The 24644-nt window shown below is 53.4% G+C and overlaps 1 protein-coding gene across 2 annotated transcripts in view; it reads right to left on the minus strand.

Annotated features, from left to right (window-relative positions):
- The window catches only part of PTK7 (protein tyrosine kinase 7 (inactive)), a 34563-nt gene that overhangs the window by 5126 nt on the left and 4793 nt on the right, over positions 1-24644 (minus strand). Inside the window, exons 2-14 of one of the 2 annotated variants that reach the window (XM_030235708.2) lie at positions 7056-7349; positions 6417-6519; positions 5712-5902; positions 4953-5100; positions 3909-4039; positions 3395-3661; positions 3062-3195; positions 2535-2670; positions 2324-2443; positions 2029-2178; positions 1640-1790; positions 1148-1275; positions 660-863 (exon numbers count right to left, since the gene is read on the minus strand). In XM_030235708.2, coding sequence (XP_030091568.2) covers positions 660-863; positions 1148-1275; positions 1640-1790; positions 2029-2178; positions 2324-2443; positions 2535-2670; positions 3062-3195; positions 3395-3661; positions 3909-4039; positions 4953-5100; positions 5712-5902; positions 6417-6519; positions 7056-7349 — 2157 coding nt within the window. Of the gene's footprint in view, positions 1-650; positions 864-1147; positions 1276-1639; positions 1791-2028; positions 2179-2323; positions 2444-2534; positions 2671-3061; positions 3196-3394; positions 3662-3908; positions 4040-4952; positions 5101-5711; positions 5903-6416; positions 6520-7055; positions 7350-24644 lie in introns of both variants that reach the window. The other variant, XM_030235707.2, reaches the window with a different exon arrangement.

Here is a 24644-nt window from a genome sequence, read left to right on the forward strand (position 1 = left end):
CTAGGAGGTTCCCCAGAGCCAGACTTCTCTTCTGGAGGTTTGGCTCTGCTCAAAGTGCCATTGCAAGGAGAAAACCAGGAGGCAAACCTAGCAGTTGTTTTTCCAGGCCCTCACAGCAAATTGCAAGTGATCAGGATGTGGCTGTGTACTGGAGAACTGGGAGGAGGAACATCTGCATTTATGGGGAATATGAATGAGGAGATGCAGGGAATTAGAGACAGCAAGCTCAACTGCACCCCACCACTCACAAGTCCTCACTGGAGATAACAGAGGGAGTTCAGTGATACATCTTCCCTTCAGCACCAGGAGCTGCTGAACTCTGATTTGAAGAGGCCAGCAGAACACTGCTATTTGATTACACTGCAACAGGGATCCTTCCCTGCCCTGGTACATGTGGTCCCACGTGCAGGTGCTGGGATGCAGGAGTGAGACATAACTCAGCATGCAGAGATGGCACAATGTGAGGCTGGGATTCACGTTTCACACTGACTTGCCCATTTCTCACCTGGCAGCAGGTCTGCCACCAGCCAAAAAACACTGAGTGGGAGACCATGGGTTAGGAGTCATCCCATTCCCATGGAGCTTGCTGCCCCTCAGGCTCTCCAGCACAGGGACAGGGGCTGTAGTGAAGCCCTCACCCTCAGGCGTACCGGCCTCACCGTTCAGACACTCCATTTCAGGCTCCTCGCCCTCTGGGTGCTTCTTCAGCCTCTTGGCTTTTCTCCTCTTCTTACAGTAGAACATCAGCCCCAGCACGATAATAATGTAGGCAACAGCTGCCCCCACTGAGAGCCCAATGGTCTGGATCATCTTGTAGGGTGTGTGGCTGGCAGGTCCCTCATCTTCTTCTGCTGCTGGCTTGTCTGTGGGGCAGAGAGCATCCAACACATGAGGGCGTGGAGGGATTTCCCAAATCCTGCTGAGGAATGTGCTGGAGGGATGTGAAAAGCCCCCAGCCCCCCACCCGCTGCTGTGGCCACCTCCTCACCCAGCCACAGCACGCTGGACACATCCCACACACACTCTGCTGCATTCCAGTGGGGATGCTGCTGGGACTACCTGGCAGGCACAACCAGAGCCCAAAGCAGGGTCTAGAATTGCCAGGGATTCCAGGAGGTCATGTCCCAACCCTGGGCACTTTCCTTACCTACAACATAGAGGAATGCTTCCCGGTGCTTGATGTTGCAGCTGTTGCCAGCGATGCAAGTGTATTTTCCAGAGTCCTCGGAGGTGACGTCGTAAATCACCAAGGAGCCATTGGGCATGATCTGAATCCTGCCAACCACACACACAGAGAACTCTTTGGAAACACCAATGGGCAGAGGCAGGGCTGGGACACCTGCAGCCCTAGCTCCCCAGAATGCCTCAGCCCCACGTCCCCAGTGCCATCAGCTTCCATCTCAGGCTGTGCAACACTTAAGAAGAGATGACTGCAGCTCAGTCACAGCTTGGCAGCTGTGGCAGAAAGGGAAACCCTGGGGCCAGAAGAGTCCAAGCCCTGGCACGTGGAGTCAATTATGTGCTCACCAAGCTACAAACCCAGGATTGCACCACTGGCACCCTCATACTGGGCAGGGATGAGGGATACTTGGGAATGTCCTGCTGCGCCACGTGTCAGTTTGGAATGGAGGCTGTGTACCTGGGCAGGAGCTTGCCAGGATCCAAAATCTTGTCCTTCCCTTTCCACTGGATGTGCGGTACGGGGTCCCCCTCTGCCTGGCACTGGAACATGGCTGTGTGGCCCGGGTACACCGTTGCGGGCTCTGGCTCCAGCTTGAAGGTGACATAAACTAAAGGCAGAGAGGCCGACACGAACACTGTCAGCTCCTGGGAATGGTGCTAAGCTCCCACCAGGGAGCACGGCCAGCATGGTGGCACAGTGGCACGTGCCCTCCCAGGCTGCATGCAAAGCCCTGACACTCGAGTGCCATGGGACACAGCTTGGGATCAGGCCAGACACTGCTTTCTCTGCCACCCAGGCCGAGCCAGCCCAGCAGGAAACGCCCCAGGCTGCCACAGAGCCCTCACCTGCTACCACGAGCTGCACGGTGGCACGGATCTCGCCCTGCGGCCTGTTGGAGGCGATGCACGTGTAGTTCCCTGAGTCGCTCCTGCTCACCTTGTGGAAGGACAGGATGCCAGCATTGTGGCTGACGTGGGATGGCAGGCTGCTCCCATCTGCAGGACACGAGAGGATGGATGCAGCAGTCACGCAGCACGCACGGGGCCACACTGCTGCTTCACCCACGGTGGAGGTGGGACAAGGTGAAGCTCCCGTAGCCTCAGGTCAGAAGCAGGCATTCCACAACCAAATCCCCCTGACCTGTCTTAGTCCACTGGATGGTGGGTTTTTCCCGGCCCGTGGCTGAGCAGGACACCGTAACCTCCTTATCAAACTCCATGCACTGCAGGGGCTGCGGTGGCGGGGTGAACTTCAGCTTCTCTGCAACAGGCGGAGGCGATGTTGAGGCTCCCTGGAGCTGGAGGTGTCACCCCTGCAGCCACCAGGGAGGGACACGAGGGGCTCAGCGTACCCAGCACGTGCACGCGCGCGTATCCCTCGATGCTGCCTGCCGGGGTGCTGCTGACACACTTGTACATGGTGCCGTCGTACACCTCCACGTTGTTGATGCGCAGCGTCCCGTTCTCCGAGATCTCAAACCGCGAGTCCTGCCCAGAGCGGGGGAAGGAGCGGGGCACAAGTGACGCTGTCACCAGCCCTAGGGTCAGCCCTCGCTTGTGGCACTGCTGACACTCCACGTGCCACACCGTGCCTCAGATAAACACAGCCCCGCTGAGACCCGCGCGGAGAACCGAGACAAGCTGCGGGGACCGTTTTCTTAGCCCTGCCCCAAAAGCACAGGGCTGACCACCAGCCAAGCGGCAAGAGACAGCCAGCCGTGCACCCACACATCAGGAGGATGGAGCTAGTGACAGGAATATGGCCAAAGGGGGGGTGACAGGGAAGCTGGGACTAGGAACAAGGTGAAAAACAGCAGCAGAAGAGCAGGTGCCCAGCAGGAGTGCCCACGAGGGGCAGGGGCTTGCCTTGTGGCCTCACCTCAGAAATGGAGACGCCGTTGCGGTACCAGGTGACAGTGGGTTTCAGGGAGGCCTTGCTGAGGCAGTGCAGGTATCCTGGCTTGCTCTCCTCCAGCTGGCTGTCCTTGGGCATCTCCACCCATTTGGGTACCGCTGGGCAGGAAGGCAAGGGGTTACACAGAGCCACTCACTACCCCTCTGGCCAGCAGCAGTGCAAACACACAGGCAGTGTGCAACCCGCAGCTCAGCCATGAGAGGTGCCTCTCTTTATCAATGAGCCACGCTGCCCATCTCACCCTAATCCCCTACCCAGCCCCTCTTCTGCTCCCACCCTTTCCAGAAAGTTTCCTACTAGCCACAGTGATGCTCAGCTCCTGTTTCTTCTCTCCAGCCTTGTTGGCAGCATGGCACGTGTAGATCCCTGCATCCATCTCAGTGATACTGGTGAAAATGAGCTGCTCTGCCTCTTGGTACACCCTGCCAGCAGTGGGAACTCGTTCCTGGTTTCTCTCCCACCAGACCTGGGGTGTGGGTATGCCCTGTGGGGCAGTGCAGGACACGCGGTGCCCCTGGTTTGCTGTCAACACTTTTGGGGAGAAGGGTGCCATGTCTTCAATCTCTGAGAGGAACAAGAGACCACAGGGCTCAAAGAGGGCAAGAACACGTAGCCAACCCACCAACACCATCATTCACAGGGGAGGCACCATTTAAAAGTGAGAGAACACAAACTGTTTGCTCCCCTCATCCAGACAGCAAGTACGAACCATTGCAAGTACTGACCCGCTGCTATATTATCACATAGCTCCAGGGTGACACTGGAGCTCTGAGACCCATTGCCCACCCTGTCACTAGCCCCAGGACCTCACCTGCCAGCCGCAGAGTTGCCTTCAGCACAAGAGTTTTCCCCCTCTGCCCGTGGCCCACACACTTGTAGACACCGGTGCTGCGAGCCCTCACCTGGGTGATCAGCAGGGAGCCGTTGGCAAACACGGTGGTCCTGGGCACGTGGGGAGAGCAAGGGCTCAGTGGGCATCTCTGCAGGACATGGGCCACAGCTACAGAGCTGAGATGTCCTGCAGGGGCCCGTGAAACCAAGAGGGGCCGTGCCAAGGCTTCCCACCACAAGTAAACAAGATGGTTGGGATACATTCTTCATGGAGGAAATGAGCTCATAGAAGTTTTTTTCTTGGTGAAGAGAAGGCTCCCACCAAGAACTGCATCAGCCAGCATGAGGCAGTTCTGGGAGCACACAGAGCCAGGGGACACAAGGTGGCGCCCGGGGCCTGCCAGGCCGAGGGCAGCCAGCACCCAGATGGCACTGCTTGCTTTCCAGAGTCTGGAAGAGACACATCCCAGCTCCGGGATCACTGCCCCTGCTCTGCAGACTGCCTCATGCTTAGGCTGTCTGGGGCTTAGAAACACTCCTGGCTCTGGGGATCACCATGCACGTGGATTGGAAGTGCAGGAGAACCATGGGCCCGGTGATTGCTGTGCAGATGTTGGGGGCTGGGAGGTGTTCCCAAGCCTGGGGATCGCCACGTGTCGGCACCTAGTACTGGGACACATCCCTAACTGTGAATTGCCCCAAGTGGGCATCTGGAGCTTGAGCTTCCCTGGCTCCATAGACTCACCACATCTGGGGCTGAGAGACATCTCTAACTGTGGGGTCATGACGCATGGGCATCTAGAACTGACAGCCCCACAGATTTGTGAGGACAAACTGCTCCCTGAGTCCTGTTCAGGTAAATGCCATGCACAAGGACCAAGTCCCTGCTAAGCCCAAGCCAGTCAAGCTGAGAAACCAATCCCCATAACCACTGTGATGTTACAGGCAGGGTTTGACATCTCTCTTCTGGAACACAGCGCCCCTCTCCTCCCAGCCCTGCCCACATCACTGGGGTCCCTGTTACTTGGATCTGTTGGTGACAGGGTTGTCTTCAAAGAGCCATTCCTGTGTGGGTGGGGGCACAGCTGCAAACTGGCAGTCAAACATGGCCTCTTCGTTCTTGGTCACGATGAGGTCCTGAGGGACGATCACTGCCTGAGGAAAGCTCTCGTCTGCAAAGGCAGAGACCACAGGAGGGTGAGAAGGACAGAGGGGCCTGTGCTATCCCCACACCAGTGCTCTGGGAAAAGCTCAAAGAGCTGGGTGTGCCCTCCAAGCCCAAAGGAGGCAAACGTGCCAGCACAGCTGGAGTTAGGGATTCAGAGCCCAGGACTGCATGTGGGAGCTGCTCAGAAGGGGAAAACCCCTTCTAGTTCCAGCAAGGCCCTGAGCACCCTGGTTCCTAGTGAACAGATCAAAGCTGACACTGGACAGCAAAATTCCCCTGTCCAGTTCCAAATACTCCTCTAACATCAACAATTCCTGCCCTCCTTAAGTCTTGCCTCCAAAGGCAACAGAGCATTTACCCACATGGCAATGACATCAGCAAAAGCAGAAGCACCTACGGCCTCCAGGGTGCTCCATTACAAAAGAAGACAGCATAAACCTGCTCCAGAAAGACACAGGGGCGAATTAACACACACAAACAGGGCTGGGCTCCAGCCTGGCCAGGATTTGTCAGGTCTGTCTCTGCCCAGAAGTTTTGCACAGAGGAAAGCCACACTAGCCTGAGGCTCCCCTGCAGCAGAGGGCAGGGCAGTGTGACAGCTGGGACACAACTCACCGATGACATTGAGTGTGAAGTTGTTGTGGCTGCAGACGAAGCCGACGGCGCTGCGGGCGCAGCAGTAGTAGAGCCCGTTGTCATCGGGGCTGGCGCTCGGCAGGGTCAGCGTCCGCTCCTTGTTGCTGACAGAGTAGGAGCTGTGGCTCTCCGGGAGGGGGACACCGTCCCGAAACCACTGCCACGTGGGGCTGCAAGACAAGGGCGGGCGGGTGACCGGGGGCACGGCGCCATCAGGGCTGCCCCGGGAGCGGGTGTGCAGAGGACACAGCCCAGAGATGGCCCATTGCCCTGGCTCTCCGTGCCCGCTGCTGGCCCCGACACAGACACGAAGCCATGAGACATGCAGCCAAAGTGGACAGGACACGACTGGGAAGCGACGGAGAGTGAGTGACTGCAGCACACCAAGCAGCTCAGCAGCTGGACTGTGACAGCCCATCCTTACTGTGCTCCTCGCTAGGCGGCTCTGGGGAAGCCGTTTGCCTTCTCCCGCGGCGCTCAGCACAGGCTCAATCCTGCCTTTGGCCTTCCCTGACTCTACTGAATTCTTGCGGGAGAGAGGAGGGGAGGTGGGGGAGGAGCAGAAAGAAAAAGGTGGCAGGGCAGAGGGAGGGGGATAGAGAGAGAGAGAGAGAGAGAGAGAGACCACACAGCCAAGGTGCAGGGGCCCCTGGCAGGGTCCACTCCTCAGGAGGCAACCCTTACCGTGGGTGGCCATCGATGTGACACCGCAGCACCACTGTGGAGGAGGGCTGGATCTCAGCTACGCTGGCCGGCTGCTTCAGAACCACACTGCCTGTCTCAATCCCTGCGGGATCAAAGAATACCAACACAGCTGGCTCTCCAAACCTACAGAGCCCAGGTGGTGGTTATTGGTGACTCACCGATAACCAGAGGAGGCAGCAAGGGCACAAGCATGCTTAGAGATACATATACCCTCAAGCCAGCGTGGAGTAAAGAGACACCCACACTGCAGAGATTCCACTTTGCCCTATGTAGCTGTTCTTTGAGGGTTAAAGTGCGCTCTGAAAGGATCTGCAGTGCCCAGGACAAACTTTGTGCATATGAAACTGGGACAGTACTGCAGCAACAGGAAAGGTGGCAGGAGAAAGCATCTCTGACAGCCTCAGGGACACCAGAAGACACAAGAGGACTGCAGGGCAGGATGGACACAGCAGCTGGAGAGGAATCCTACTTGAGCAGCCCAAGCTGTCCGATCCCTGTCTGACCCACAACAGCCACTAGCAGACATCCTAGAAAAACTATTACCAGCCTTGGGCCCTCCCAGGAGAATGCATTTCCCCGTGCACTGTGGGCAGCCCTGGGCTGCAGCCCCACACTCACACTTGATGTTGAAGGACGCATTGGCCGTGCGCGCCTCCTCCCCGGTGAGCACGTTCCTTGCCAGGCACTGGAAAAGCCCGGCGTCCCGGTGCCGATCCACGGCGGCAAACTGGAGGTTGCTGCCTTCCTTGAAGCGCTGCTCCGTGTCCTGGACGGGAATGCCGTCCTGCAGCCACTGGAACTCCACGTCTGCCGGCTCCTTCACCTCGCAGCGGAGGATGGCGCTGCGGCCGTGCAGGGCATCCTGCGAGTACGGCTCTTTGGTGAAAAGAATGCTCGCCTGGGTGCCCACGGCTGCAAGGCAGAAAAGGGAGGGCATGTTCAGAGCAAGGGAAGGAGAAGAGTGGATCAGATGTGTCACTCTCAAGGGTCTCCAGACAGTCAGAGCCACGTTAGGAGAAACACAGCTCAAAGCACATCTGTCAAAACTCATTCAGAGTTTGAACAGATCTGTGCTTGGAGGCCAGCACAGCTGCTTTAAGCCTGTCTGCAGCAATCACTGGAACAGGGCTGCCTGAGCTTGCTACAATCAAGGACGGCCCTCTGCTCCCTGGGGACAGGGGCATTGAGAGGGAGCTCCCACGAGGCACTACTGAATGTCACACCTCCAGCCTGAACAGAAAGATGTCTTGCAATGTATGAGTTAGAAGCCCTGGAGAGCAAGCAGCTTCCTGGCCACTTGCAATGTTTCTTTGAGTGCTTCTTGTCCTGTTTTTTGGGATGCATTCTAAATTCCAGCCTTGCATCACAATTGTCCCCAATCAGAAACACGCACAGACTATTTCTAGGTTTTCCTCAAAGTCCCTTTCCTCAGGACTATGTCTCTGACTCACCTCCACAGCCTGTGCAATCACCCAGAGAAACACTGGTGTGGAACAAGGATTATCTATGTGAATAAACACAGCAGCTGCTGGAACACAGCACAGGAGGATGCAACAGGGACACCACAAACTTGCGCTGGTGACTCAGCCCACTCGCAAGTAGAAGCGGAAACAACAAATTGCAATAGCTGTCCTCGGGGTCTGGCAGTGGCCTGAGGGGCTGGAGGCATCTCTCTAAAGAGATGGAAACCCCACAGAGCCCTCCTTGACACACTAATGTCCATCCAGGAGCTGGAGCAGAGTGCTTCCCTGGGCAGTGCCTGGCATGGAACCTCTCACACATTCCCAGATCCGGCTGCTGGCTGCCCCCAGCCAGCCCTGCAGGCGCTCTGCTCTGGTTACCAGCTGGAAAAGCAAGGGAAGCAAACAAAAGGCAATTCAGCACATGAGGATGGCTCTTGGACTCTGTTAGCAGCACCATGCACTGCAGGGAAAGGCGCCAAGCCAGGCAGATTTCGAGATTCTTAGAATGAAGACGAACAAGAGCGTGGTCAAAACAGGGTGCTCCCAGCACTGCAAGAGAAACAGCTTGCAGTGGTTGCCTGGAAAAGTTCCATGAGCAGTATCAAAGTCCAGCTGAAAGGCAGCTCCTCTTTGGACACTCAGCCACATCCTCCTACCTGGCATTTGTATAAAAGCCTGTGAAGGAATACAATTTGACAACATGTTTCAGTCAGACAGAGCTAGGGATAAGGAATCCTTTTCCAAAAGAGATGTTTGGAAGACCATCAAATTCCAGGAAACCACAAGACCTTCTCCCATGCTGGAAAGCCTTTGGAGCCTGCTAGACAGTGCAGGGGCTAAGGCAGTGCTGCTCATGGGCACTCCGGAGTTAGGCACACATTTCCTGCAGGGCTGGTCTGTGCTCCCCACTCACAGCAGCAGCAAGGCACTGACACAGGCACTCACACAGGGCTTCACACCTGTCCCAAACACATCCGCCAGGAGCAGGAGCTGGATTTTACAGTGACCCTTCTTTCACTGAATTCCCAACTGAATTTCCTCTGATCCCAGAGCTGTGAACTCTGAATTTGTCTGCCCTGACTTCTGCAGCAGAACAGCCAGCTCCATGCATTTCTCCGGAACCTGTTGATGGTCCCGTTTCCCTGGGTCTCATACCGAGCCAAGTCCCATCAACATGCTGTGCTCCAAGGGTCAGCACATCCAGGGAAGTCTCCATGGGCAGCTGCCATGCACCTCCCCTAAAGGTAGGAACTATCCACCAGTCTGTGACAGCTGGCTCACGAACAGGAGATGAACACATGCCTCAAGGTGATACAGCGTGCAGGAACATGTGTCACATCAGATCTGTCCCAACCAGAGCACTCAGCAAGGCAGCAGCCACTCAAACACAACCTCACTCAAACACAGCCATGTGCTCCACAGCCTAAAAGCTCCAGAACATCAGGAGCTGGGCTCACACCACAACAGGCTGCTGGGTCAAACAAGCAGGAGGAAAGGGGAACAGAGCAGTCAAATCCACTCAGGTTTGAACCTACAGGACCCAGGTCTGTTATTTCCCCCAGACATGCCTCAGGACACCAGGCATATTTCCATCAAACCACACCTGCAGGTACAAAGCATGTGCCAAGTGGCAGGGTACACAAAGCTCATGCAGGAGATGGATTTGTTCTGCTCTTGGAGTGTCAGCCCACTGATCATGCCAGCGGTGGAGTTTGTGATGAGACACTTCCCTCTGAAGGTGCAGACCATTAGGGTATTAAAATGTTCTATTTTAAATACAATAATATTTAAGATGTTATATTTTAAATCATGTGCACTTCTAGCATGAAATCATCGGCATTACCAGTGTAACACCAAAAAGCAACAGAGCTGCTTTCAGCCCATCACTGACAGCACAAGTGCACTTCACTCAGCACTGACCACCTGAGAGCTTTAGCTGCCTCATCACATGCATCCTGCTGCTCCAGCATGCCCCATGTGCAGGGAGGAGGACATGGCTCTGTGGACACAGGACATGATGGTGGCTTGGCACAAGTCCCACATGGGATGCAGGGATTTTACCAGGTGCCAGGAACACTGGGATCCAGATCCCTGGTGAAACAGGAGGAATTCTTCATGTTGTTGTTTTCCATGCTGGGGAAATGGACACAGCCATATCAGCTCAAGCAAGATGTCTGTGATGAACACATCATGAGCACAGGTGTCAAGGCAAAATGGGATAAATAAATGTTAAAAGTGCAGCAGAGCCATGAACCTGTGTTTTGTTTTGACAACAGCGTCCAAGGTGCCATTGGTGAACTGGCTAAACATGCTGGAAACCATTGTCCCAACATTTATCCCATTTGGGCTACAAGGAAAGATCAGGAGCAGCTAGACATGGTCCAGAAGAATCCTATTTGAGTTTTGGGATGGAAGACATCAGAAGTCCAGAGGTGGACACAGCTTTTCACAGTACTTCAACCCAGAGCACCAGGGCACAGTGTTGAGAGATGGGAACTCCCTGGAACAGCTGCACAACCCTGGCCCAGGAAAAGGCTGCAGTCAGCAGGGTCCATGCTTCCCCCCCCTCCATCTCCTGGGCTTTTACGGCAGAGGCTCAAGGAAGCTGTCCAAGAAGAGGGCTGCTGCATGGGATGCCGTTATACCAGAGTTTGGGTAAAACCTGTACAAAGCCAACAATCTTCACTGGTGCTGAATAAAGAAGAAAATTACTTTGTTTGCTCCACTCAGCAGCTGCAGGACCTCCCAGCTCTCCTGTGTGGCAGAGCCATGGCCATGTGTGGCTCAGCCACTGGAGGCTACCCCAGAGGAGAGAGCAAAGGCAACCCCAGCTCACACTGGACACCTTCCCAACAGCTTCTGCTGTGGTTTCATGAGCTCATCTGGGCTGGGACACATTGCTGGGAGCTGCTGAACAAAGCAAAACGATTCCCTTATTGAGAGTCACCTCAAAAACTATCCAGCAATGCCACATCAGCCTTAGCAAGACAGAGGCAGTGCAGAGCTCTCCCCCAGCAGCACAGCTGGGCCAGCCATGGTCCTGCAAAGCCAAGGCCAGCATGGAGCAGTCCCAAATGTGTGTGCTGGCAAACATCCGGCCTCTGCACATGGCATGTGACACAAGCCACCCCTGGCTGGGAGAAAAAGAAACCCTCACACATGTTTCTGGACTAAAAGTGTCTCAACTCTGGCTACAGAAAGCTTTTCAGGAAAGCTTCAGCCAGATTAGATAAACATGTTTGAAATGCAGCACACTTGAAAACACCCAGTGGTGTGCTACCCAAAGGATACTCAATTGAAATGCAAAACCCTCCTGTTGAGGTAATAGATAAAGATATAGATAATAGAGATAAGAAATAGGTAATAGAGATAAGATATAGGTAGTAGATAAAGAATTGTGTAGTGAGGTTGAATTGGTACCTACAGGTCCTAGGGGTTTCATTCCCACACACCACAAAACAAATCATCTGCAGGGAAGGGACGTGGATTAGCAGGATGCATAAGGATGGAGAGAAGAGCAGGCCCAGATCTCATCCTAGCCCTGAGATCATCCTTCTGGCAAAGATCTGAGTGCAGGAACACAGCATCCCTCAGGCACTGGTACCCTCCACTCAAAACTAATTTAATTTTTTTAGGGAGGCAAATAGCAGCTTCCCAGGAAAAACAGTAACACTAATATACCTGCATTACCAAGTTTCTAATAAGTGTATCTCAATTCACTTTTTTGTCTGGGGATGTCCCCAGGACTCAGCCATTGCTGGACTCCAGCCTGAGCACATTTCAGGGTGACAAATAAAATCAACAAAGCCATATCCAGAACAGACTTCTGAGCAAGTCTATGAAGTCAGGCACTGCTGTCTGAAGCTCTGCAGAGTAAGTTTTCAATCCCATGGGATTGCCAGGAAGCAAAGAACTCTCCACACCTCTGGTAAGGGACACCCAGCCCTATGGTAGCCACCCCCTCGAAGGCTGCTACAGCATTAATGCAGTGATGTGGCAGCAGACTCAGCACACCCTGGGAATGTCTTTGGGACTATTCTCCAGAGCCAGAAGTGCTGACTAGAACTCACTGCTTTAATGCCTCAGTTCTACAGGCTCACCTGGGCACACTCCAGCACCCAACAGCACCTGGGTGCTGCAGAGCAACCGTGCAAGCTGAGGAGACCAGGCAGCACATCTCCTGCCCTGCTCTCCAGGCCAGGCTGCCTACATCTTGAAACAATCCAAAAACCATGGACTCCTTGCCTAACGACATCGCTTGGGAATGCGGCCTCAACCACAAAGCCTTCAGCTGCTGCACAGCCCCAGGCTCCTGCTGAGTCCACAGTCACCTCTCTCACCTACAGCCCTGCTGGGGAAAGGCAGCTGGAAGCACAATGCAGTGCTCCACATCCCCAGCCCTGTGGGAGATCCGTGCTTCCATCCACCCCAAACTGGCCACATCCAGGCATGCCCAGTGCGCAGCTCCCGGGCACCAGCTCCTGCAAACTAAAACAGCTCTGGACAAAGGACAGAAGAGGAAAAGGAGAGGATTCATTTCACTTCGAACCCAAGAGTTTACCAATCTCTGAGACACCACAGGATATGAGTAATCCCAAAGCTGCTTGCAACCAAACCAGGAGCTAAAAGCATGGGAATGGGATTCGGGAGAGGGCTTTGTGCAAGTATAAGGTTTCCTGGTTTGGAAAGCAAGCCCAGCACTCTGGTGCTTCTGCAGCTTGTAGCCCAGCCCCATTCTCCAGCCAGGCCCCAGGAGCATTATTCTGCAGACTTGCTTCCAGGAGCACTTCAGCAAAACTCACCCTGGGTCAGCTCAGCCAGATGTGCGAGCCAATTTCTTTAACGCTCTTCTCCTGGAACAGCAGTTTAGAGGAGCTGCAATTCATCTCCAGTGCCCAGGAAAGCACAGCCCAGAGCACCCAAACTGCATCTCCTTTCTCCCCAAAAGGGAGCCATCCTCTTCCTCTTCTTCCCTGCCAGCAGGAGGCCTCGGACCTGCCCCAGCTATGAAGGAGGAAAACCTGGCTTAGAGGAAACAAAACTGGGACCCAGAAGTACCAAGACGTGATGGAAGCAGCCAGCTGCAAAAACTGGCCCAGCCAGCTGTTCTGGAAGAGGACATGACTGGCCAGCATCTGTTTGGCCTCTCAAAGCAGAGTGGAGCTCACATGCTCCCATGCCAGAGCCAGGAGCTCACAGCTGTCCCAGCTCCAGCATGGAACCAGCTCTTCCTGGGGCTGCACAAGGAGTGTGCAAGTCTCAGCCCTGAGGCAAGAGCTGAATGTATTTATACCACCAGCTCAGCACTGAAGGAGACAGAGAGCTTTGTAACACACTGCTACACATTTGTTCCCTGTCCATCTTCATTCACAGTTAGCCAAGATGCCATATTCCCTGGGAAGGCACTGCTGCAGCACACAGCTGGGAAGCAAGCCTGCTCCCCCTGGCTCCCCAAACCTGCAGGGCACTTTGCAGCATCCACACAAAGCACTTTCCTGCAGAGCAGAGTCCAGGGATTCAGCTGGGAGAGAGCAAGCTGGCCGGGCCAGAGATGCCCTAGTCCCCACCACTAACTTGAGGTGAACAGCAGGAGTAGCCTTAATCTATCCCCAGGCTGCAGCACTTCAGATTCAGACTGAAAGACCAGGATTAAGAGACCCTTTCACCACTTTTTAATTCAGTTACCAACTCTGGATGTGCCAGCTAACTAACAGACCTCAGCAAAGCAAGGTGGCAGTGACAGCCTTTAGCCCCCTCGGAATCCATTCTCAATACACGACCACCCCACCATACCCACACTGTGACCTTTATGCTTCTGCCCCTGCCACTGCTCAGACCACTGAAGAAACAAAGCCTCTGCAATTTGTCCAGCAGCAATACAGGTTATTTATTGCTCTTTGATGAGAAGCCATGAAGGAAAAGAAAGGTTTGGATGAGCTAATGCACTCTCTCCCAGCTCTGTAAAAACCTGTAACAAGGCAAGGCAGACACAGGCAGAGCTGTCACTGCATCCCCCAGCAGCATGTTAAGCTGCTGCTACCCCAAGCAAAACCAACCAACCAGAACCACAGCTTGGAGGGTGACTTGGCTCCCTGCAAGCCCAGGGACAGAGCTAGGGGCCACAAGAAAGTCCCCAAAGGAAAAAGAGCAGAAGAGACTAAGAAGCTCACACTCAGGACTGATTTACCACCTGCTCTCTGAGAAAGACATAGGGCCACAGCAGAAGTGTTGTGTCAATGGCAACCATGGGCACATTTTCAGAAAAGACCATGACTTGTGCTCCATCCCAAGGCCACAAAAAGCACAGCAGGGATGGTGTTAGGGCTTGGGGTCCTGGCCTCTCACAGGTTTCAATATCACACTCCCAAAAAACATTATCAAGCAGGCCTTGTCTTTAGGAGCAACTTAAACATCATTGTCTGCAGGCAGCAATTCCTTCAGTTGCCAAGTCCTTGGGAATGGCTCCAGCACTTGGGCTTTGCTTTTAGTCACTCTTGGATCAAAGAGCAGCAAACTCTGCGTTCAAGCCCTGGCTTGATTCCAAAGGCTGGGCAATGAAATCACTGAGCTAGAGCATCCTGAGCTTGCTGGTCCAGAGGACCTGACAAGCCCTCTGTCAGAACAAGGCTCCACTGCCTGCAGGCAGGTTTAACTCCTCATGTGCTGTGTGGGCACTGCTCAGCAGCAGCTCAGCCCTTGAAGGCTTGGCAGCACTTCTACAAGGGAGAAACACTCAAGAGACTCAAGTGCTGCTAATGCTCAGGACTGCAACTCTCCCCTGACAGCCTTTTCTTCCTGCTGCAGCCAGAAACAGCTTGCACAGCCCCTCTGCCCACATGCTACCTAGGGCCCAATGGGCTTGGCATCTCTCTCATGTTCTCCCTCATCCCCATCCACAATTGTCATCCTAAGCTATTAGCAGCACTTTTCTTGTCTGCAATGCCTGGGCTCCTTCCAACCCAGCCTTCACTGCAAACACCCACATCTCCAGAGCAGCAAGCCAGCCCTCTCCAGACCAGGAGAGCCACAAAGAGCAGCAGGCAGTAAAACCACTCACCTGGCCTCCTGTCCTGTCCTCTCTGCCACCACTGGATCAGCCAAGCACTTCATACCTTGATCCCATCTTCTGCTCCCCATCCTCTGCAGCCCACAGGACACAGACGGCCACAGAGCAAGCAGTGCACACCAGCATCTGCTCTTTGTCCCTGTGAGGCTCCCAGGGAGCACAGGGCCCCATACAGACCTCCCATTCATGTCTCCAGCAAGCCATGTGTTTCCTGGCACAGCTCATTATGAGCACGCTCATATAAAAGCAGATTTTTGGCATGCCAGAACAGGGAACGACACACGGGTCAGCTTTTCCTCCCTTCCTGGTCACAAGCACAGAGCCAGCAGGCTCACTTGCACCAGCTGAAGCCATAGAAGCAAGCAAGGAAAATCATGAACGCTCAGTAACGTGAGCAGCCCCCCCTGGCTCCTGGGCAGGCCCCTAGAGCCACAAAAAGCAGCTGCTGGGAGCATGCCTGCTCCACACACAGGCTCTTCCACTGCTTAGCAGATACTGCTGGAGCAGCAGCCAAGCCAAACACCCAGAGATATTTTGCATCTCCAAATTATTTCCAGCCAGAGTGATCCTCCATGCGAGAGGTTCCAGTCCAGAAAGCCTCTCAGATGGGTAGGCTTGCAACAAACCACCAGGCCAGATGGAAATGGTTTGATTCAGGCGAGGGGCTCTGAACACAGAGAGCAGCACAACATCTGGAAAGTCTTTGGGCACTCATCATATAAGGTTTGAAAACATCTTTTCCTATTCCAGAAAGCAATCATGGGCTCAAAGCAGCATTCCCAAGAAATGTTCTGCTAGATTGGCTTTGCCTTCACGAGGCAGGAGAAACTGGACCAGTACCTAGGAGCTCCAGGTCATACTGAGGGGGATCTAGATGATTGGGCACTTGGGAAAACATCATCTATTTGCCTCTGTGATTGTGTCACACACCTGGATCCACCAGCTCTGCTGTGAGGGTGTGGGTCAGCCCAGGTGGCCACTGAACCTCTGCCTGTTTGGCAGCTCACTCCAGATTTGCAAGAGACATGATGCCTGCACAGCCCCACAGAGCTCGCTCCAGGTGGCCCACAGCACCTCTCTCTACTGCTTTCTGTGTGGAACACAACCAAGCAAATATTGAGAAACCAATTCTGTCCTACAAACAAAGCTTTAGAATGGGGAAAAAAACCCATAACAAAACAAAACAAAAAAAAAAAGGGGGAAAAAGCAGCAACCACTTAGCAATTTGCCTTCCAAAAACTGTTCAGAGACACTGCAAGCTGTGGGGTATCCCCACCCTGCCAGGATCCCATACATGGGAATGGCCAAGCCCAGTTTCTGAGCAGTTATCACAAGAAATCAGAATAAAGCCACTGGTGTTTGAACACTGAATCAATTGCTGGAGCAGACCCTAAGGCAGCACTGCCAGTGATCAGCTGGGCCCTGGGAAGAGCTCACTGCCACACAGAGCAGGGCAGCCTCTGCTGCACACAGCCCCATCCCAAGGCAGGCAGTTACTGCTCACACATCTGCTACAGGAGAAAAGGCCATGAGAACTGACAATAAGGCTCAGCACAAGGACACTGAGCCCAGGAAACCAGCTGCAGACTCTTGGCAGCTGCCAGCACATGTCAGGATAGCGAGGCTATCCTGACACTGACCTCACTCACTTGCCCAGCTCAAACCAGTTTGGGCCTTCCCTTCCTCTGTTCCTCATGCTGCCCTTCCTACTCCCCCAGTCCAGATCTTCTCAATCCCAGTCCTCTCCCCAGGCACACATCCCACGGGCTTGCTTCTTCCAAGACCACCCCAAGCTCAGTTTCCTAACTCTGCCATAACCTTTATACCAGCAGTAAGCAGGGACCCTGCCTTCCTGTGTGCCCAAAGCCAGGCAGGAGCCACTCCAAAGCAGCAGAATGTGAGGATACCCTCTGAAGGCAGGGACAGGTGGCTGGGGAGTGAGGGAAGAACGAGCTGCTACTCTGCCAATGAACAAGAACAGCTAACAGGGGTGCCACTCTGCAGACACAGAGCAATGGGAGTATTTTGGGAGGTTCCTACTCATTCCCAAGCCAAGCAGGACTGCTGTCAACCCCACTGCAGGCTGACCTGATCCTGTGGGGCTGACACCATGTTGCACAGTTTGTCCCCAGGGCAATGGGATTTGCTAGTGGTCTTTCTGGAGAACGTGTCTGGGCTGAACTGAGAACTGAGCTTTGTGCCAGTTTCTCCCAGCATCTCAGCACCTCACTCAGAAAAAATCTGGAGCAAGAGAGGGAACTCCCCATGGTAGTCAAGCTCCTTGGCTCCCTGAAACTGCTGGGGCTGCTGAACCAGAACAACTGGCCTTGGAGCTGCAGGAGCTGCCTGTCTGCCCTGGGAGCACACTGACACTGCTCCAAGCCATGCTCTGCTGCTCCTGGCACCTCCTGCAACAGGGGGCACGGGCACCTCCAGAGGACACTGCACCAGGCAAACAATGCCATTCTTTTGGGTCACTGGGTGGTCCCAGGCCCCTAAGAGAAGTCCAGATACCATTTCTGAGCAGCCAGCCCAGAGAACCAGCATGTTCAGCCATGAGTGCAGTGCAGTAGAGCTGGGAGGAGAACAGGGCAGACAGCAGCCAGATCACTGCTCCTCCTGCCCAAACTCTCAGGGCACAGCTGCTGCTGGCAGCACCATCTGGCCCCTGGCCCATGGAAAGGAAGTTCTGGCTGAGTAAGTGGGCCCATACCTGCTTGCTGGGCATCACAGTGGTGGCCATGGGACTCCCAAGGCCAACACCTTTGTAGCAGATAGAGACAGACAGAGGGACAAGGGAGACAGGAGGCCTCAAGCCCAGCACAGGAGCTGGGAATCCTGCTGGCTCAATGAAACCATCTTTAATGGGGCATCAGCCAAAGGCTCCAGAGCAGACCTTGCCAGCTGCACTGCCAAGCCCCAGTGAGAAGCACAAATGTTTCAAGGACGACTCAGCACCACTGACAGACCTGCTGCACCCACTGGTCTTGCCAACCAACTCTGCCAGGCTTGCTCTGAGCCCTTGAGCAATTCCCTGCTTTCCTCACAAACACCTGATGTTTGCTGCTGGCAGGAGCCACAGGGATCTAAAGGCTAAGCTCTCTGGCCAGCACAGCAGTTACTGCACTTTTCTCCCACTAAAAGAAAGACAATAGAAAGATGCCAAGTGGAACCAGGATGAGCCACATGCTTCCTGTGCAGTGGCCATATGGAGGATGATGCTTCCCCCACAATTTAAGCATGGGCCATGTAAGAATGAAAATGTCTTTACTGAGCAAAACTCCCGCTGGCAGAGGAGAGCCCAGGTGGTGCTGAACAGGCAGGCAGGTCCTGCCAGCCAGGCAGAGCTGTGACAGGGCTGGCTCATCACTCCTTGCCCTGGGGCTGAAGGCAAGGCCCAGTGGCAGTGAGGACAGGGTCTGTGTGGCTCAGAGCTCCTCCCAGGGCAGCTGGGGCCAGCATCTCCAGGTATCACACCAGGGCAGCTGGGGCCAGCATCTCCAGGTATCACACCAGCCCCTGCCAATCCATCCTCACATCCCTGCACTCAGGCTGAGGACCAAAGGCTGACGTTGTTGCTGCCACCCCAAGCCCAGCCAAGAGGGATTCCCCCAGAACAGCGCTGTGTGTGTGTGTGTGTGGATGGAGCTCCTGGCCAGGGCTCTGCATTATTCCTGTTCCAGCTGCAACACCGTTCCAAATGAGAGGAAAAACCAGAAGAAGCTCCATAAAACTGTCTGGCACTTCCCTTCAGCAAACAGGAGCCCCAGCCAGCCGCTCCAGAGAATGGAAGCTCAGGCTGTAAAGACAAAAGGGGGTGGGGGTGGGAAGAGGCCAGGGCAAGGGAAGCAGAGCAAAGAGGAGCAGCATGCACACGAGGCCTGCAAGCAAAGCCAGCTGCTTCAGCAATGCACCAGCATCAGAGACAGAGCTGCTGCTCAGAGCCAGCTCCCCTCCACGCAGCGAGCTCACAGGCTGCACTGGGCATGGAACACTCCTGCCAGCAAGCCCTCCTTGCCCTCCCAGGACTGTTTGCTGGAGAATTAGCTTATTTATGCCACTGGAAGTGCCTGAGTGAGCTGTTTCTCTGCGTGCTGCCACCAAACCCACTGAAGGAAGAAAACACCCCCATCAGTACCACCCAAACCTGTGCTTCCCTCTGGCTATGCTTGGCTGGACATCTTGCAAATCTGGCTTGCTCAGGGGGCCAAGTGAGAGGGTTACAACCTCACCCAGCACACCCCAAGACATGGCTCACCAGCAAACTCCACAAACACCCCGAGAGCTACAGAGCAGAGCCAGCAGGGACAGAACTTGCAGTCAAAAATTCCTATCTACACTACTGCAAAACCCCTCTCCATTTTGCTGACAGCTCCATGTTTACACCATCTGTATGGACTTCAAGCCCACCCACAAGCAACTTGCTGGTCCCAAACAAGACTCTGTGCTGGGGACAAAGGGACAAAGCTGCACTTCTGAGCCTTGCGTGCAGGGAAACAGACAGGGAGCTTATTTATATCCCAAGCTCTGCTCTAGGATAAATATTTTAAATCTCTCTCCAGGTCATGTCAGTATATTTACAGCTAAGTTTCCCTTAGTTATATGCCTGTAGAGACTCAGATGGATTTGCCATGAAGATCCAGCTGGCCAAGCTCTCCAGACAGCTCACAGCTCATGGGAGAAATGGTTCATCCAGTGCCATGGTCTTGAAAACGACACCCATGCTCTGGCAACTGCTGCAGGGATTCAGTTGTGTACTCCTTCCTGCTGCTGCCTCTGTACAGCCCACCCACAAGCATGCACCCAGCCACTCTGCCTTCCCAGGAAGAGGGAGAAATCATGGAGGCTGGGAAATGCCACCATACAACACTAGACTGGGGCAATCCCACTGCTGGGCTCCCCACGGCTGAGCAGACCTTGGGCTGCACTGTGGATCTCACTCCTGGTGAATCTCTGGAGCATCTTGCTTCACCATTGGGTTTCCCAAAGGTAAAAACCTGCTTGTTCCCACCCTACAGGAAGGAAAGAAGCTCCCAGGAGAGGCAATCACTTTTCCTAGCAGCCACCACAGTGCTGCAAAGTAAAAAGTGCTGAGAAAGGCACTGAGAAGACATCTGAAATAGGCTCTGCAAGGCTGGGTTTTGAGCTCTGGCTGCCTCTGAAGCTCCAGGAGGATGGACTGGCTGCCCAGGACTTCCTGCTGGGTTCACAGGGATTTCTGTGCCAATACCCAAGAGTGTTTCAGGAACCCTCCTTCATAAACACTCCCTGCTGTGCACTGCACATCCATTTTCCATCTGTGTGGCACTGGCTTCTTTCTGGCTACAAAGCACCATCCACAACTCCCCATATCTGTCTCCAGCTATGTCCTACAGCTCTGCAGACTTCTCCTAGATTCTCCTCTTTCCATTGCTAGAAAGCTGAAGATCAGCCCCATTTCACAACCATCACTTACAATTGTGCAGGGAAGGGCTGTTGTCCAGGACTCACCTCCTGGGAAAAACCTCACCTGGGAGGCTGGACCTGCACTATCACCTCTGAAAGCAGAGAGGGCACAGAAAAGAACAGTTCCTTGTTTATTTTCATTAAAGCCATTTATGAATCTATATTAAAAGCCACAAAAATAGGAAAGCAGATGGAGAAGCTAATATTTCTTCTGCTCATGCAATATTAATTAAGAGGTAGCTTCTCTATGAGACATTGCTACATTATCTCAGCTAAAAATGGAAAAAAGTCCCTGAGTGGGAAGACTATGCAGCAGGGCACTTTCTGGAATATTTTACAAATCAATAACTAGGCAGAATGTTTGCTACAGATAAATCTAATGCAAAGCCCCCGTGTCAAATTAAAGAAAAGCTTGGCTATAACAGACTCACTGGGACAGATCTCCTACTAACCAGATCTCCTTGAAAATAAAGTGCTTTTCTTCATTGCAGCAGAAAAGCTGATTTCCAATACATCTGCAGAACAAATAGTTCTTACTGGACAGTCAGTAAGAGTATCAGTACAAAGCCACCTGGACACCCTCAGCAACCAAATGGCAAGGAAGGACACAAACAGTGGCAACAGCCAGGTCCTGGGGAGCAAGAAGCTGTGCTGAGATACCTGCAGGTTCCTGGCTGCTCAGTGTGACCACTCAGCAACCCAGGAATAATGGATTGCTCCACCAAACCCATGGCAGGCCTTTGTCTGCAGGAATTCATCTCCAGCCAGTGAGAGGCAGGCCAAAATCCCAGCAAGGCCACAGAAACAAAACATGATGGTGAAGGATGCCCAGGATGACAGTCTTTTGTTATTTCCTTGCCAAAATGTTAACCATCCAGATTAATGCTTTCTGCTTCAGACCACATGGCTTTGAGACTTTTCTTCAGCTGAGCAGAAGGATCCTTGTCCAGAAGGTCTCATGATTTCCAAGGACCACCTGAACATCTCAGCAGCCCTGCCCCAGCCCTGCTCTGATTTCTCATCACCTGCTGTGAACTGGAGCCAGGCTCAAGGAGACAAAGGCAATCTCAAGATGGCAGGAGGAAGCCACAGCCACACCTGGGAAAGCAGCAGTGCCCAGAGGCAGGCACTGGAGAGAAACCAAGCAACAGCAAAGTCTGAGAAGGGGGCGTGTGGCAAGCCATGGCAGGTCTGGAGACAGAAGAGGAATCAGGAAGAGGTGGAGATAGGAGGCACAACTGGAAAAGGAACAGCTGCACTTGAGCCAGCAAAAGGCAGCAAGATAGACACAGGGCAGGGACAGGAGGGTCAGCAAGTAACTCCTCCACTCACACATCAGAAGGCTGCAAGCACAGACACAACATGCAGGGAGAGCCAGCAGGAGTCAACTCAGAAGATGAAAAAAAATCAGATGTGTTGCCTTTGTCACTCAGCTTTTGCTTGGAATATGGTGGACAAAGAACTGCTTGAACCTAGCTGGAGGAAAGAATGATCATAGAACAAGATCTCACTGCTGCAGAAGGAGTCTCAGCCCAGGAACTGGCCAGCCCCATAGCACCTGCCAGGTGCTCAGGGGTGTGCCAGGCTCATGGTGTTTACAGCAGGCCATATGGATGGAAAGGAACAAAGAACATCAAGTAACTCATGAGAAGCTTAGGGTTTTTTCCCTCCAAGACAATTTGTACAATTCTTGCAACTGCTGAAAGAGACTTTTGGTGCTGGTCCCTCTGCAAAGGCAACTGCACAACTTGACCTCAGCAGCACAAACCCATCCATGCTCCCATGAATGGTTAAGGAGAACTGGATGCACTGCCCTTTGGGGCACCCTACAAGACTGTCTGGCTTTATTCTCTCTGGTCTTGTCTTTGCTAGGAAAGACAAAATCCATGATCTTGTCTCCAGTGAATGTTTCCCAGTGATCCAGGCACTGCCAGTGACCTCAACAGTGCCAGCAGTGTGGAGCAGCTCTGTGCCACAGGAGTGCCAGGCTGCCCCAGCAGAGGCAGGGCACACACCAAGGCACGCTGCAGTGCAGCAATAAAGGCACTTGCAAGCAGCAGCTTGTCCTGCCCTTAACCATTTGGACAGCCACTGTATGGTTTGAATCAAAGGCTTCCTTTGTGCTCCCAAAGAAGCCAATGAGCAACTGCAAGGAGGAGAGCGTTTACAGCAGGTCTTAAGCAATACCGTGCCTATCTTGTGCCAGCATCACTCACAGAAAGGACAGCCCCCCTTCTCACCCAGAGCTGCCCAGAGGCACACAGAGCCTCCCCTCTGCAGCCAGAATGGGACCTGGCCTCCACATGCCATGGCTCTGGGGACAGACCTGTCTGGCTTTCCTCTGGAGTGACGGAGGACAGAGCCAACGTGGTCTGCCCAAATCGACAGCAGGAGGGTGCAGTCCTGGCTGCTCTTCAGAGTGGCCTGAGCTGCATCAAAATGTAAAATCCTGCTGCTGGGACAAACCTTGTTTCACTACAGTATCACAGGAGAGGAAGTGTTACAAAGCCTTATTACATTAGAGCTACAAACATCTTGGGCATTAGCACCAAGGTCTGAGCACAGCACTCAGGGACACTGCTCTCAGAAGTCACCCAGGAACTGAACACAGGTCAACCAGGGGCTGAAATACAAAGAGCCTTGTAATCCTCACTCACTTAAACCCCAGCCCCTTTCTGCCCCGGGTCCCAGCACAGACAGCAGCCCTACGTCATTGCTTTCTCCCAGCTTGAATCATCTTGTTTTTCAGAGAAGGAAAGTTCATGCCCAGAAATCAAATGTGTCACACCACCTTCCAGACAGGAAATCTGCTCGCATCAGTTTTCTTCATTCATCATCCTGCACAATACGACCATCAATCCAAGCCATCCCAACCTCCCAGAGGTGCAGACCACCTGACAGTGGGGGATTCAATTCATGGACGCTCAGGGGCCCTGTGCATGCTCCAGTTCACAGGTGCCAAAATCCCTGCCTGCTCCATTCAAGTCAGAGCCTAATTTGACAAGGAGGAGACTCGCCACTGGTATCCCATTGGCAAGCACCACCTCACAGGAGGAGTCATCACCTAAAACCAGCCATGCCTCCTCTCCTGACACAAAACCTGTGTGTACCCCCTGTGCAGGGAGACAGGAGCTCACCAGTGCTCCTCGCTGTTCATCCTGAATTCCTCAGCTGGACTCGGTTTTCATTCTGCTCTCGGAGGCACCTGAACACCTCAGCATTCATCTGCTCACTTCCAGCAGAAATGTTTTAATTACAGCACGGGCCTTGCCTGGATGGCACTTAGAATTTTTAAGGATTAGAATGCATTCTCAAAAGAGGCCCTTGCAGAACAATTTCAGAAGGTCAAAATGAGAGAATAGAGGATGGATTTTTGAAAGCTGAACAAATAAAAGGAGCAGCCCCAGGCGGTAACAGTCTGCAAAGAGTATCAAAATAGCGCCCACCCATCAACTTTACCAAACTGCTAAGACAAGCAAGCTTGGGAAAAGTCAGAGCTGAGCAGGCACACTGAAACTGCTCATCCCAGGCACAGAGATCAGGCTTTTTCAGAAACTTGCAAACCACTCTGAAGTCCCCCCCTTGCCTCTCTCTTTGCTATCAGACAGCGTCTATCAGTCATCTCTCAAAGCACAGGTAAGCAGCCTATTCTGTGACCAGACAGAGACTGATTCCCTGAAAAAGACAAGGCTTAAGTTAAGACTAGAAGTACTGTACAGGTCAGCCTTTTAAGCTCAGGAAAAACATTTCTGTATTAAGTTTAAAAAAGAGCTGGCAAGAGTGAGAAACTGAGCCGAAGCAGCAGTCAATGAAAAGCACATGCACGGCAGACCTGGCTGCCAACACAAATTGATGCTTTAAAACAAAGACCACTTGTGTTTTGGCTTGAAGATCTTCCACAGCTACTCAGCAAGAGCTGCACAGATTAAAAGGAGACACAGGTAAACACAGAACAGTGCTTACTGCCAACTATTTCCCTGGAACAAAGGAATGACCAGAAATGGAGTCCTTGCCTTGACTGGGTGGCACGGGTTCATCCTCACTGTGCTGTCCCGTGCCAAAGAAAGCAGAGACAATAGGAAATGCTGGACAAACCTATTCAGCCTCTATTTAAGCAGCACCTGGATTCAGAGCCTGGAGAGCTGCAGCTGCTTAAAACACTGAATATGCCTCCAACCTCAAGAGCCCACAGGAACTTCACTACAGTCAGCCTTCACTCTTCTTCTTCACCCA

The sequence above is a fragment of the Serinus canaria genome, chromosome 3, assembly GCF_022539315.1.
Source record: "Serinus canaria isolate serCan28SL12 chromosome 3, serCan2020, whole genome shotgun sequence".
NCBI classification, from domain to species: Eukaryota; Metazoa; Chordata; class Aves; order Passeriformes; family Fringillidae; genus Serinus; species Serinus canaria.